The sequence below is a fragment of the Littorina saxatilis genome, linkage group LG4, assembly GCF_037325665.1.
Source record: "Littorina saxatilis isolate snail1 linkage group LG4, US_GU_Lsax_2.0, whole genome shotgun sequence".
NCBI lineage: Eukaryota > Metazoa > Mollusca > Gastropoda > Littorinimorpha > Littorinidae > Littorina > Littorina saxatilis.
This window is the reverse complement of record NC_090248.1, coordinates 62,072,593-62,085,679: the sequence shown is the minus strand read 5'-3', so window position 1 is coordinate 62,085,679 and position 13,087 is coordinate 62,072,593. Positions and strand designations below refer to the sequence as shown.

At 43.0% G+C, this 13,087-nt stretch overlaps 1 protein-coding gene across 3 annotated transcripts in view; it reads left to right on the top strand.

The window, feature by feature from the left end:
• Window positions 1–13,087, top strand: part of LOC138965301 (uncharacterized) — a 148,853-nt gene that overhangs the window by 21,877 nt on the left and 113,889 nt on the right. For all 3 annotated transcript variants that reach the window (XM_070337428.1, XM_070337427.1, XM_070337426.1), the window contains exons 4-15: window positions 2,423–2,595; window positions 5,818–6,036; window positions 6,355–6,396; window positions 7,219–7,305; window positions 8,108–8,204; window positions 8,580–8,651; window positions 8,927–8,961; window positions 9,616–9,773; window positions 10,331–10,477; window positions 10,901–11,058; window positions 11,731–11,960; window positions 12,375–12,426. In XM_070337428.1, the coding sequence (XP_070193529.1) occupies window positions 2,423–2,595; window positions 5,818–6,036; window positions 6,355–6,396; window positions 7,219–7,305; window positions 8,108–8,204; window positions 8,580–8,651; window positions 8,927–8,961; window positions 9,616–9,773; window positions 10,331–10,477; window positions 10,901–11,058; window positions 11,731–11,960; window positions 12,375–12,426 (1,470 nt within the window). The remainder of the gene's footprint in view (window positions 1–2,422; window positions 2,596–5,817; window positions 6,037–6,354; window positions 6,397–7,218; window positions 7,306–8,107; window positions 8,205–8,579; window positions 8,652–8,926; window positions 8,962–9,615; window positions 9,774–10,330; window positions 10,478–10,900; window positions 11,059–11,730; window positions 11,961–12,374; window positions 12,427–13,087) is intronic.

The following is a 13,087-nucleotide window of genomic DNA, read 5'->3' as shown; positions in this document are numbered from 1 at the left end:
ACGCCTTTGAGCAGAGTTTTTATTTTAGGCTAGTTTTAATGAGGTAGATGTTTCAAACGCCTGTATGAATCCGGGGACGAGAACCCAAATCTGAACAACAAAGGACCAAGTGCATGAATTAGTAGAAGAAGAGAAGAAAAGGGATTCATGCTAGGAACTTTTCGTACATGTGCAGTAAAACTTATTATATATATGAAGGAAAGGGAAGTTAATACTGGGGAAAAAACACATAGTGGAGTAGCTTTAAGTTTGCAGTTTCTTGCAAGCTGAAACACTCATAAACGTTTTTTCTGGAACGGGATTGATCGTTCAATAGAGCTACTGTCCTTTTAAAGAGACTTGCCAAGTGGTCACACCTTTACAATCATGTGGCCAGTTTCGCAATAATGTCTAAATTTGTATGTGACGTCCAGTGCCAAGCTTTTGTCATGTGCTTTTTCTCAGCCAGATACAAAATAAGTTTGCTCTTCGTGAACAATTTTGCTCTTCATTTACGCAAGCAATCAAACAGCAGCTTGTGTTTCTGTCAAGCAAAGTCTCATTTGGGATAGGCTGTGTTCAGAGCTGGGCAGACGGACTGTTTGGTTTGGTGAAAGTGTAGAAATAGGATCAGCAATTGTGAAACACCCAGCAGCAAAGTGAACACACAGGGGTGCGGCCGTTTACACGGGAAAGTTTTTGTGTGAAAAGCGAGCTGCCTATTGATTTGAACACCTTGCTTCAGGTTATTCCATTCACTGTGGCATTGACTGGCTAGCCGTGTGATTGCACAGCCGTCTGCTCTGTGAGTAACTCGACACTGTCAGGAGGACAGATGGTGCTAACAGAGTCTGTGTAACCACAGTGGGTCAAGTGTCACCTGAAGACTCATGATGATTCTCAAGTTGCTTATGTCACACACATTGATCTGCCACAAACAAAGATACAGACAGACAGAAATACACATGCACACGTGTATGCTTGCGTGCGTGTGCACACATGCACGCACACATGACACACACACATGACACACACACATGACACACACACACACACACACACACACACGAACACGTGCGCTCACACACACACACACACACACACATGAACACATGCGCTCACACACACACACACACACACACACACACACACACTCATTCATTCACCGATCTGCTTATTGATCCATGAAAATCACACCAGCCATAAACCGCAGGGCATGACACAGACTAATTGATTTGCAATGATCAGTGAAAATACCTCAACACAAAGTTCCCCATGAATTGGATCCCCTGGTGATAGCGTTTTGCTCCTGAAAGGGAAGGGGAGGTTGAAATGCCTGCAGTATTAGACAGGGTGGGTCATTTACTGCGGCAGGATCACCACATTTTGTTGGAGTGTCAGACTCCTGCTGTGGGAGAGAGGGGGAGAGGATGTGTCATGATATTTGCCTGATGGGGTGTGGCTGTGTCTTGTGGCCTGGAGTTGACGGTACTGTGTTCACAGTTTGCACTGTGGGGGAGAGTAGTACGTACCATACTGCCACATAGCCCCCGTACGGTCTGAAATACAATGAAACCCCCCTTTTAAGACCTCCAAAAATCTGAAAAAATCAAGGTATTAAAAAGGAGGGAGTCTTAAATTTAGGGCTAAATTTTACAGATTTATGAACAGAAAATCTTTAAAAAAATCAAAGTCATAAGTTTTAAATTGAGGGGTGGGGGGGAGGGGGTGTCTTAAAAGGGGAGTTCCACTGTAATACCATACCTCCATATGACCGCTGTTTGAAATACTGCAACAACAGCTTAACCAGTACATTATAACCCCCTTTTTAAGACCCCCCTCCCCCCCCCCCACACACACACACCCCGATTTAAGACTTCCTCACTTTGAAGACACTGTTTTCCTAGATTTTCTGTTCTTAATCTGCTTTGATGAATGGATGAACACTAAATAAATAATGATGACGACTGGAAGTCCGGACTCCTGACAGGAGAGCTGGGCGAAGCAAACCGTTCTCTGGTTAAAGTTCATTTAATTATTTGGCATAGTTTCGGAGCAGTCTTGAGCAAATCATTGCAGGTATTTCTAAATTATAGTACAGTGGTACCTGCCATGTGTGGCCCCTCCGATGAGAGGACACCTCCCTTGAAAGGACACATTCTGAGGTCCCTTTGTCTATTATCTCTACCAAAATATATCTGTCATGACAGGCCACCTGCAACGTAGGGACATTTTTTGCTGGTCCTAAGGGTGTCCGTTCATCTCTGGTACCACTGTACAGCGAATGTCCCTTGAACTTTATAAGGTCCAAATCACCAGAAAACTTTCCAAAATGGCACCTTAGGTATACTATCTTTAAATTCTGTTTAAGTTGCACCTTTTGACTTTAACATTTGAACTACAAACACTTGTGACCTTCCTGTGACCTTGACCTTTGTTTCAGTGTGTGCGCTTTGTGTGCGAGCAGTCGTGTCCGAACAGCGCCACCCTCCTGCAGGTGATCCACGATGGGGAAGAGCTGCGGCCCGTCATCGGCGGCTACCAGGTGGCGCTGGAGGACCATCACGGCGTCTTCCAGCAACAGATCAACCTGGAGGGGGAGTACAAGTTTGCACTGTGAGTTATCTTTCTTTGGCTAAATTTGTTGGTGTGTTTGTTTGTTTGTTCGTTGTTTAGTTCTACACTACAGTGGTACCTGCGTTGTGTGGTATCTCTGATGAGAGGACACCTCCCTTATAAGGGCACCGTATGTTGTCCCTTTTTCTATTATCTCTACCTGCAATGTAGGAACACTTTGGGCTGGTCCCAAGGGTGTCCTTTCTTTGCAGGAAACGCTATAGTTTGCTTTTTGTTTTCCAGAAATCTGTCATGCACTCTTAAAGGCACAGTAAGCCTCCCGTAAACCATCACAGATACTGTCAGGCTTTTACACACAGTACAGACACCCTTTCATTTAAACACTCACCGCTTGAGAACATCCTAGGTGCCCTCCGTAAAGGGCGAGCAATTTTCAAAGAATTTATTTTTGCGTGGTTTATCTTACCCCTGAGCCATTGTGAACTCGTGTGATCCAGTTTCCCTTTTTCACAATGCAGTCGTCAGTTAGTCATTTGAATGCGACTCGCTGTGAGCTTCTCTGCAATAGCACGTTATTATGTACCTCTGACTATGCACGAACACTGTGGTTCACAAGAACTCTCGCGATGGCTTTTGACTGTTCAGAGGAACTGGCGATAGACATTAACCATCGTCTGCTACGAGAACCACGACCTTTCGTGACCCTGCTTCCGGGCGTTTCTTTTTTCAAACTTTCAAAACTTCGAATTGTACTGATCTTGTCTTGATGAAAAAATAATTCTTTTATGATTTAAGAATGTTTGTGTAACATGCTGTCAATTTATTATTTAGATGTTAAAAGTTAGGTCTAGCGCCAAAACGTACCACGGTCCAATTGTCTCTGACACAATCCGCAAAATTAATTCTTTACGTGGAAGGGTGTGTGTGTAAAAGCCTGACAGTATCTGTGATGGTTTACGGGAGGCGCACTGTGCCTTTAATAGAATGAATTTGTGCTTTCCTTTCTGCTGACCTTTTCTTTGTCTTTGTTTTTCCCCATTATTTCTGTCTTCCTTTCTTAGTCCTGTCTTAGTTTCAAAAGCCATCGATTTGGAGAATGTTGGTAGTTGTGATTGATATCTCTGTGTGAACCATTTCTACATTACTTCAGTTCTTTTTGTTTTGTTTTTTGTTCAATTTGTAGTTTTCTACAAAGGTAAGAGAAGTTGTAATGTCAGTTTGTAATGAAGTTTTAACAAACTGTGATGTTCGGCAGTGTTTCTTAACAACAGCAATTGCAGAAACTTAATATACTGTGCAGTGTGCTTGTTTTTAAGAGTAAAGTAACTCTCATCACATCATGACTCGGTGGCACACAATCATGCTTGTGTTGACGTCTTCAAATCATCATCATGTCATTGTGTTGTGATTCTTTAACAAGGTTGCATTATTTAGAAACTGCATTTGACAATTTGTGAACCCCTTTATAGCTGTGAAAGTGGCACTGCGTAGCTCAGTTGGTAGAGCACTGGACTTGTGATCGAAAGGTCGCAGGTTCGAATTCGGGCCGGGACGGACACGGGTCAACTTTATGTGCAGACCCAGAGACGGAAGCCATGTCCCACCCCCGTGTCATCACAATGGCACGTAAAAGACCTTGGTCATTCTGCCATAAGTGCAGGTGGCTGAATACACCTAAATACGCAGACACCTGGGTAGCGCGACTCCGTTGCTGCTAGCTTTCCACTGGGAGGAAGCGACCCGAATTTCCCAGTGATGGGACAATAAAGTAATGAAAATGAAAAGAAGAAAAAAATGAAAAATGCATGTGTGTGCGCGCAAGCATACGGTGGTATTATGCCGGAATGATCTATGGATACCAGTGACATACAAACACTTAAAGGGAGTCCAGCAAATATTTACATCAGCAAACAGGAGGGATTTTCACTGACGGTCTGTCGGTGAAAATCCCTCCGTAACTGTTCTGGAGTATTTCTGTCCATTTCATTTTTTTTTACATTTTTGGGGTGGGTGGGTTTGATCCGGATAGTTGTTTTGGCTTCTTCACTACGTCAATCAAGGTTGCCCAGTCTTGTGACAAGGTGTGTTGTGAAATGTGTTACGATAACGGTGTTGGTGTGTGTAGTACGTGTCCTGACATTCTGCATGCTGAGGTTATCTGAGCTTGTAAGGGACGAGGGTGTGTGTTCATTTATAAGGGATGTTGAAGAATAACACACATTTTATTCAGATATAAACACAGGCACTGTAATTCTTGCACAAGAACATGGGAGTATAATTCAACGTTTAGCAGTGATTTGCCTCAATAGATATATTGGTATCAGATGTATATGACAGGATGTCATGCCCTTTTCTGAAATTAAAGAATGGTACATCGCTACCTGACAGCAGATGAGTGACAAATGACTCAGATATGACTACATCCCTAGCAATTGCATGGTTGTGGCTGAAGAAAATAAGTAGACATAAATGGACACAATGATATGTCCCCCAAAGGGGACTTTGCTTAGAACCTCTCTGGTCCCCAAGATGAGAGTCTCGTGGTCCCAGTAGCTAGGCTATGTGCGAAGGGATCACTATCTCTCATTTGCTCTGCTAAAAGATTTTTAGGATCTCAGAAGAAAGTCGCTACTTCACAATTTTTATGTCTTATAAATTGGCACAGCATAAAATAAAACACCTCAGTCTTGAAAATTCTTGAGACTGGTCTGGTATCTTATTTGGCAGTCTCAGCACTGAAATTGTCATCCTTGGGTCACGGGTTCGAATCTGGGCCGGGCCGGACACTGATAAACCTTATGTGATGACTCAGAGACGATATCCATGTCCAACCCCCGTGTTGCCACTGTAGCACGTAAAAGACCTTAGTCATTCTGCCATAAGTACGCCTTGAGTCGCCTTGTGGTGAGATATGTGCGCGTTATACATTCTCGTATTTGTTTATTTATTTATAAGTGCAGGTGGCTCATAACAACTAAACACGCACACACCTAGGTCGCTGCCAGCTTTCCACTGAGAATAAGCGACCCAAAATTTCACCGCAGGGGGATAAATAAGTTCGCCCCAAAAAACGGAAAAAATACTGAACCTTCTTTTTAAGACCTTCACAAAGTGTGAGAAAAGCAGGTTGTAAAATAGGGCTAAATTTACCGAGGTTATGAACCGAAAATCTAAGAAAACAGGGTCTAAATTGGTAGGTCTTAGCAGGTGGGTTCCACTGCATGAAAGCAAACTGACCACACCTGTCCTTTCCTCCCACAGCTCTGGGATTCGCTGCACCCCCCTGATGATCAAGGTGCGGCGGAAGACTGACCTGCAGGTGGAGGTGCTGGACGACGGCTTCGCGCCCGACACCGTCTACATCGACCAGGGCACGTCCATTCGCTGGTCGTGGAAACAGACGCTTGTCCCACACACCATGTCAGAGGTCAACTACGTCTTCGACAAGGGTTGTCTCAGTCGACAGGCACCCAATGCAAAGTATTGGCTGACAGAGATCACTATCTGTCTTCTGTTTTTCTGTGTTTGTCTGTGCTTACATTTTCAGTCTTGTTGCTTATTTGCCCAATGTCTTGTTTGTGATTATGTTTGTGTATGCATTGTATGTTGTTACAATACACACCTGTATAAATGTCAACAAGTTAAGAAACTGTTAGAAATACAAGTGAATATGTGTGTGAGAAAAAGCAAGGATACGTGCTTATTTCACAGGATGCAGATTACAAAAGTGTCTGACATGAATGACTTGATTGTGATGAGAGTCAAACTAAAGTGGCAATAATGTGTTATGTTTTTCAGCCTGCTTGCCACTACCACTGGCACTTACAGACAAACCTTCAAGTAAGTTCTGCAACACAGCATTTGTTTCATGTGTGTGTTAATTTGTGTGTTTTTGTGTGTGTGTGTGTAGTTGTTGGAATATATATTTGTGTTTGTGTGTGTGTGTGTGTGTTTGCATGTGTGTGTGTTTGCGTGCTTGTGTGTGTGTGTGCTTGCATGAGTATGTGTATGCACGCATGCATGGGTGTGTTTGTGCATGTTTTGACCATTAGAGCACTGTTTTGTTGCCAAGGATGAGTTTAGCTGATCTATGATGTCTGTACTTGATGTCCTTGAGTATAGTACTCTTAGCTCATTGTCTCCCAGGTACGGATATATCCGTACCCACTCATATGGCTCTATCTGACCAGATACAGATATATCCTGTCAGACTGTTAGCTTCAGTCGCTTCCTGTAACGTCCATACAACGCCTGCATTCCAGCGTGTTGATACACAGTTACTACACAGTTACTACACAGTTACTACAATTCTGAGTGACCTGCTGTAGCACAGCTCGTCTAGGCTTAAAAAATTTTTGTCAACATAGGTGGGGTAGAAAGTGTTAACAGGGTTTTTGTGCTAAAATTGTGTACTGCATACATGCAGTCAGTAAACAAATATGTGTAGTTTCTTCCTCCAACTTTGCAGTTTGTGGCAATCGTGGTTTGTTTGTTTTTGAAGTAATGAATCCCTCATTATCATACTTTTCTTGGTCAGTGAAATTTATTTGAATTTTTTATTTTTTTATTTCAATTTAGAATAATTTGACATGCAGTCAGTCCGAGGAAAAAGCATGAAGCATTAAAATGACAAATATTATGATGTGTGTTATTGTGTTGCAGTCGACCGGGCCTGCACTACTTCAGGACAGAAGGGTCAGAGCCGGGCAAGACTCACCTGTGTATTGTGTGTGTACACGCGGTGTCCAGGTAAGCAGATATGAAAATATCTTTCTTGGATCAAAAGATTGCGATAGGTCTGTTAAGTGTGAAATGACCCAGTAACCAGTCAGTTAGATTACTCAATTTAATGATTTAATGTTTGTGTTTTTTACACATTGTTGATTTTTCTCCTGCATCCTATTTATTGTGAGATACCTTTCACGTGCGGAAGGAGAAATGTGTCCACTATCGAATACGGAACCAGAGACTGCAGGCGAGAAGGTCTAGAACAAGATAACTGTCAAAATGAAGTTAACCTATAAGTGTCTTGGTTCTGTTGTCTTCTAAAATTCTTCTTCTTCTTGTCGATCACTGTTCTGTTGTCTGATGTGTGATGTGTGATGTGTGATGTGTGATGTATGATGTGTGATGTGTGATGTGTGATGTAGTTTGACAGAGAGGTTTGCTGCATGTTCTGTGTCAAAATGAAGTAAACCTCTCAGTTCTGTTTTCTTGTTCTTCTTGTCGATCACTGTTCTGTTGTCTGATGTGTGATGTGTGATGTGTGATGTATGATGTATGATGTGTGATGTGTGATGTCTAATGTGTGATGTGTGATGTGTGATGTAGTTTGACAGAGAGGTTTGCTGCATGTTCTGTCTCAAAACGAAGTTAACCTCTCAGTTCTGTTTTCCAGTTTGTGATGGGGTATGACAGTTGATGTTTGCGGCATATTCTAACACAAAATGAACAAAACATGTCTCAGTCGTGTGTTAGATACCAATGTGTGTTGTGATATGACAGAAGAGGTTTATTATCATTAAGATGTTGGCTGTATGTTGTGTGTTAGGGAGTACCGGGTGGACATTATGGACCGCTCGTTCCAGCCCATGATCCTGCTGATCGAGGAGGGCGACCGCGTCTGGTTCTCCTGGGACAAGTTCAAGGTCAGTCACGCTCCACTGGTTTCTGAGAAAAGAGCTACAATAATACTTTTTTTTATCTCAAACTGAGAAATTGCATAAACTTTTCATGAACAAGAAAGGGAAAGAAATAAAGAAACTGAAGAAGAGAGAAAGTGAGAGAGAGTCACATGTGTGTGAACGCGTGTGTGTGTTTGTTCATGCGTCTGTGTGTGTGTGTCTGTGCATGTGTGTGTGTGTAAAAGAGAGAGAGAAAGAGTGCACGAGTATGTGTTTGATAGAGAGTGTGAGAGAGCTTGTGTTTGAGAGAGAAAGAAACTGTGTGTTAGACTTTCAATGCATAGCATGTGATTATGTGTTCTCTGTGATGCTCACCGAATGTTTGTGTTTGTTGTGCAGTGTAAAAAGACCCACAGTGTGTACCAGATTGAGCCTCCAGCACTGGATCATAACGAAGACGACGCGTATGAGGTCAGTTTGCTTTTATTTCTCAGTGTATAGATCTTTCTTTGTCTCTGGTGTAAATTGTTTGGACTATATTTCTTGCACAGTTATCAGTGGTTATCTTCAGATTGTGAACAATACTATTTGCTTGATTGATCTCAAATTGTGTTGATTTGTCTTGAATCTGTATGTTTGAAATCTATAGGTGTATGTTTTTTTGGTTTGTTCTTTTTGCTGAGACAGTTCATGCTGCACGTACATAATCGCTCACTGGTAACACTTTGACAATTTGTATTTTTCAGCCTGTCAGGGAAGGCTTCAAGTGGGCCACTCCCAGGTAAGCTTGCTATTTTACTTCTTTCATGTTCAATGGCGCTGTTAGAATAAGCCTAACATGATATTTTAAAATTACAGATGAAGTTGCCTTGATGGCGGGGAATGTGTACTTTTTGTTGAGCTAATTGCTGATTGTGTGCCATGTGCACAGAGATTCTGTTCCTCTCTGACATTGCACACAGGCATACACATATACATTGTACATGTACACTAGCTCAGGTAGGCATCAACATTAGCATGCATGCACACACACACACACACACACACACACACACACACACACACCACACACACACACACACCACACACACACACACACACACACACACACACACACACACACACACACACACTATTCACACACACACACACACTCATTCACACACACACGCACACAAACACACACACATCACACACACACACACACACACACACACATACACACACACATATGCACATACACATGCAAGCATGCATTCAGTAACAATAATAAACAGACAACGAGGGCCATGTTAATTTGTGTTTAATAATTTGTTGTAAATAAATTATAATTGTTTTTGGATTCATTTATATGTCAAACACACACTTCATCATGTGTGAGACATGCATCTTTCTTTGCTTTTATTTTATTATATTTGAATTGATTTCCTTGCAGCAAACAAGGCATTCTGTCGCATCGCTTTGACAAGGTGGGTGTGTTCTACTTCTCCGACCAAAACTTTGAGGAGGCTGCCGAGTATATCGGCACCATCATCGTCAAACCAAAACAACGAGAACACGTGATCAAGCTGCAGGAGAACGGATTCACTCCAGGTGGGTGTTGGGAGGTTGGGTTGATTTGCTTCGAGAGAAATGCTAAAGAACATTTAGAGCAGTAAGAGAGTAGGAAAATGCACAGGTGTCATCATTGTCAGTTGTCAAAAGGGACAACTGTGGGTTTTTTTCCATGAATCTCTACAGCTTGAGTTTGCACCTTTTTTAAAAGTATATCTTTTACAGGTAGTGTGAAAAAATGGTGTAAAAAGAAAGTACTTGGGATGAAATAATAGAATAACTTGGTATTTTTTTGTATCTGTGAATGCATGCCTGGGCTTATTGCAGTAAAATGGATCCAGACTCAAGACTCAAAATGTTACTGCCTTATAAAAACAAGGAAAGGTGCCATGCGGTGTCAGGCGATTACAGACATGAAATACATCACATTTACTAAGAATTAAGAATTGCACTTAATCAACTATGTAGATGCCCCAGCTAATATCCCTCAAGTTGCTTTTTCAGTTCCATCAACAACGTTAACAGCAATGTTGCGTGTGCATACATGGCGAGAGAGATTTTGTCAAGCTTGACGGAGTGATCGTTACATGTTTCAGACTTGGTGCGTGTGATGACGGGGGAGCGGGTGTGGTGGGTGTGGGACGGGCCGAGTATCTCGGCGCTGGGGGAGGGACTGTTGCTACTGGAGGAGGACAAGACACTCACCCCTCTCTCCCGCAAAAACACCACAGCTGAGCCCACAGGTGAGAGGAGATGTTCTCAATGATAACTGTTGCTTTACGCTGTTTGTCTGTCTGTGTCTGTCTGTCTGTCTCTCTGTCTCTCTGTTTCCCTGTCTCTCATGTCTCTTGTCTGTCTGTCTCTCTCTCAAACTTTATTTGACAACAAGTTAGTTTCTTTACCACTATGACAACAGAAATGATAACAGCTGCTGTCGGTACGTCTGCAGATTTTCAAACTGCTCTGGCAAAGAGCACAAACTGCTTGTATGCTTTGTCCAGTCAGTGTTCATACAGAGGGCCTCAGTTGTAAGTACATTCTGTTTTTGTGGTTTTCTTGGGGATGTTTTCAAATACGGCACAAATTCCCCATATTCCCTTCCTTTTTCTAAGCGCAAACAAAATCTCTTCCCCTTCACTGACATTTCTCTCTCCCCGTCTCTACAGAGCACTACCAGGACCTAGACGGGACGGCCGCCCAGCTGATGACGCGGGTAGGTGCGGCGTCTATCAACTTCACCACCGTGGGTGTCCACACCTACAAGGTGTCCGACGTCGGCGACTCATTTAACTCCTGCTCCGTCCTCGTCAACCCTGGGTCAAAGGTCAGCTTCATTTGTGTGATGTGTTGCTGCACTTCATGTTTGTTTTGTACCACAAAATGGTCCACCTATAGAAGACACTGAGTATTTGAAGCACCGGTCTTATTGCAGTATCTGATCTTATGTTGCTTTACGCTGTTTGTCTGTCTGTGTCTGTCTGTCTCTCTCTCTCTTTCTGTCTCTCTGTCTCCAACCACTAACCTTGGTGGTGGGTTCAAGTGCTAGTCTTTCGGATGAGACCAAAAATCGAGGTCCCTTCGTGTACACTACATTGGGGTGTGCACGTTAAAGATCCCACGATTGACAAAAGGGTCTTTCCTGGCAAAATTGTATAGGCATAGATAAAAATGTCCACCAAAATACCCGTGTGACTTGGAATAATAGGCCGTGAAAAGTAGGATATGCGCCGAAATGGCTGCGATCTGCTGGCCGATGTGAATGCGTGATGTATTGTGTAAAAAAATTCCATCTCACACGGCATAAATAAATCCCTGCGCCTTGAATATGTGCGCGATTTTTTTAAATCCCTGCGCTTAGAACTGTACCCACGGAATACGCACGATATAAGCCTCATATTGATTGATTGATTGATGTGTTGCTTCACTTCATAATTTGTTTTGTGCTCAAAAATGGTCCAAGTTTGATGACTTCTGACCAGTGTGTGATGCCTTGCAGAACCACACCGTGCACCTGACAGACAACGGGTTCGAACCCAAGGTGATCACGGTGAACTGCAACGACCGTGTGTGGTGGGTGTGGCAGAGCGGCAAGCGGCAGCACAACATCGTACAGGTGTCGCACCAAGGGCTCCCCATCACCGGCGGCTTTTGTAGCGGCCTTCCTCGCGACAGTCCCTCCGCCTTCGCCTTCCAGTTCACCACACCTGGCGTCTACTACTTCATCAGGTGGGTGGAGGTTGTGGTGTGTGTGTGTGTGTGTGGGGGGGGTTATTGTGTGTGTGTGGGGGGGGGGGGTAGTGAGTGTATGTGGGGGATCAGTGTGTGTGTGTGTTTATGTGTGTGTGTATGTTTGTATGTGTGTGGGGGTCAGAGTGTATGTGTGTGCAGGGGGTGTTGGTGTGTGTGTGTGTGCGTTGCATGCGTGCGTGTGTGTGTTTGCATGTGTGTGTGTTCGTGTGCATGCGTACATGTGTGTGTGTGTGTGTGTCAGTCTTCATGTAGAGACATGCTTTAATATCAGCCACGCTTTTGGTATTGGCAACCACTGCATTAGAAAAAAATACTGGTGAATTCTTTTTCAAATCTGTATGAATGAGAAGAGCACCACAAGTGTAACATGGCTTTCATTGTGTTTTGCAGCAAGTCCCTGCCACAGGTGTTCGGAGCGGTGGTCGTCTCCACACGTCCTCAGGTCAGTAGCACCAATATTTTTAATCTAGAATTCATGATGAGATCAGCTCTAGAGAGGACATAACACTTGACTGTAGGTACAGCTTGTCCAGTATTTCTTGACAATTGTTGCCTGGCACAGCCAAGAGGAGATAATAAGAATTGAACACGTTTTTTTTTCAAATATAGGGCACTTGATAACCTTTACATTGATATTTATTTAATTCGTTGTGATTTTATGTGGTAGGAACTGATGAAATTTGTTTGAAGTCAGGGACAACATTTTCAATGGTTAGGGGACAGACTGTATAAGAGAAGAGGTGTTCTGTATTTACTGTTATGCTTTTTGATGTTGACACTGGCATGCCTTGCCACAGGGTTGCAGCACGCAATCAATCTACATATCTTTCAGTATTTTGATGAAAATAAAAACTGATGAGCATTTTACATTAAAAACATATTGCATAGTAGCAAAGACGTTTTAAAATTGGAGACTCATCTGTGTGATGGTAGATAGACTGCAGAATTCAAACAGGGCTGATCATTTTATAACAGAGGATTTTCAGAAAATGACTCCATCGGGTTTGTATGTGTAGTGAAAGAGTGAATACCCCTGCTTTTCCTCTGACAAATAACTTCACACAGGCTCCTGTCCTCATGTTTCCCACACACCCCTCGCTAGT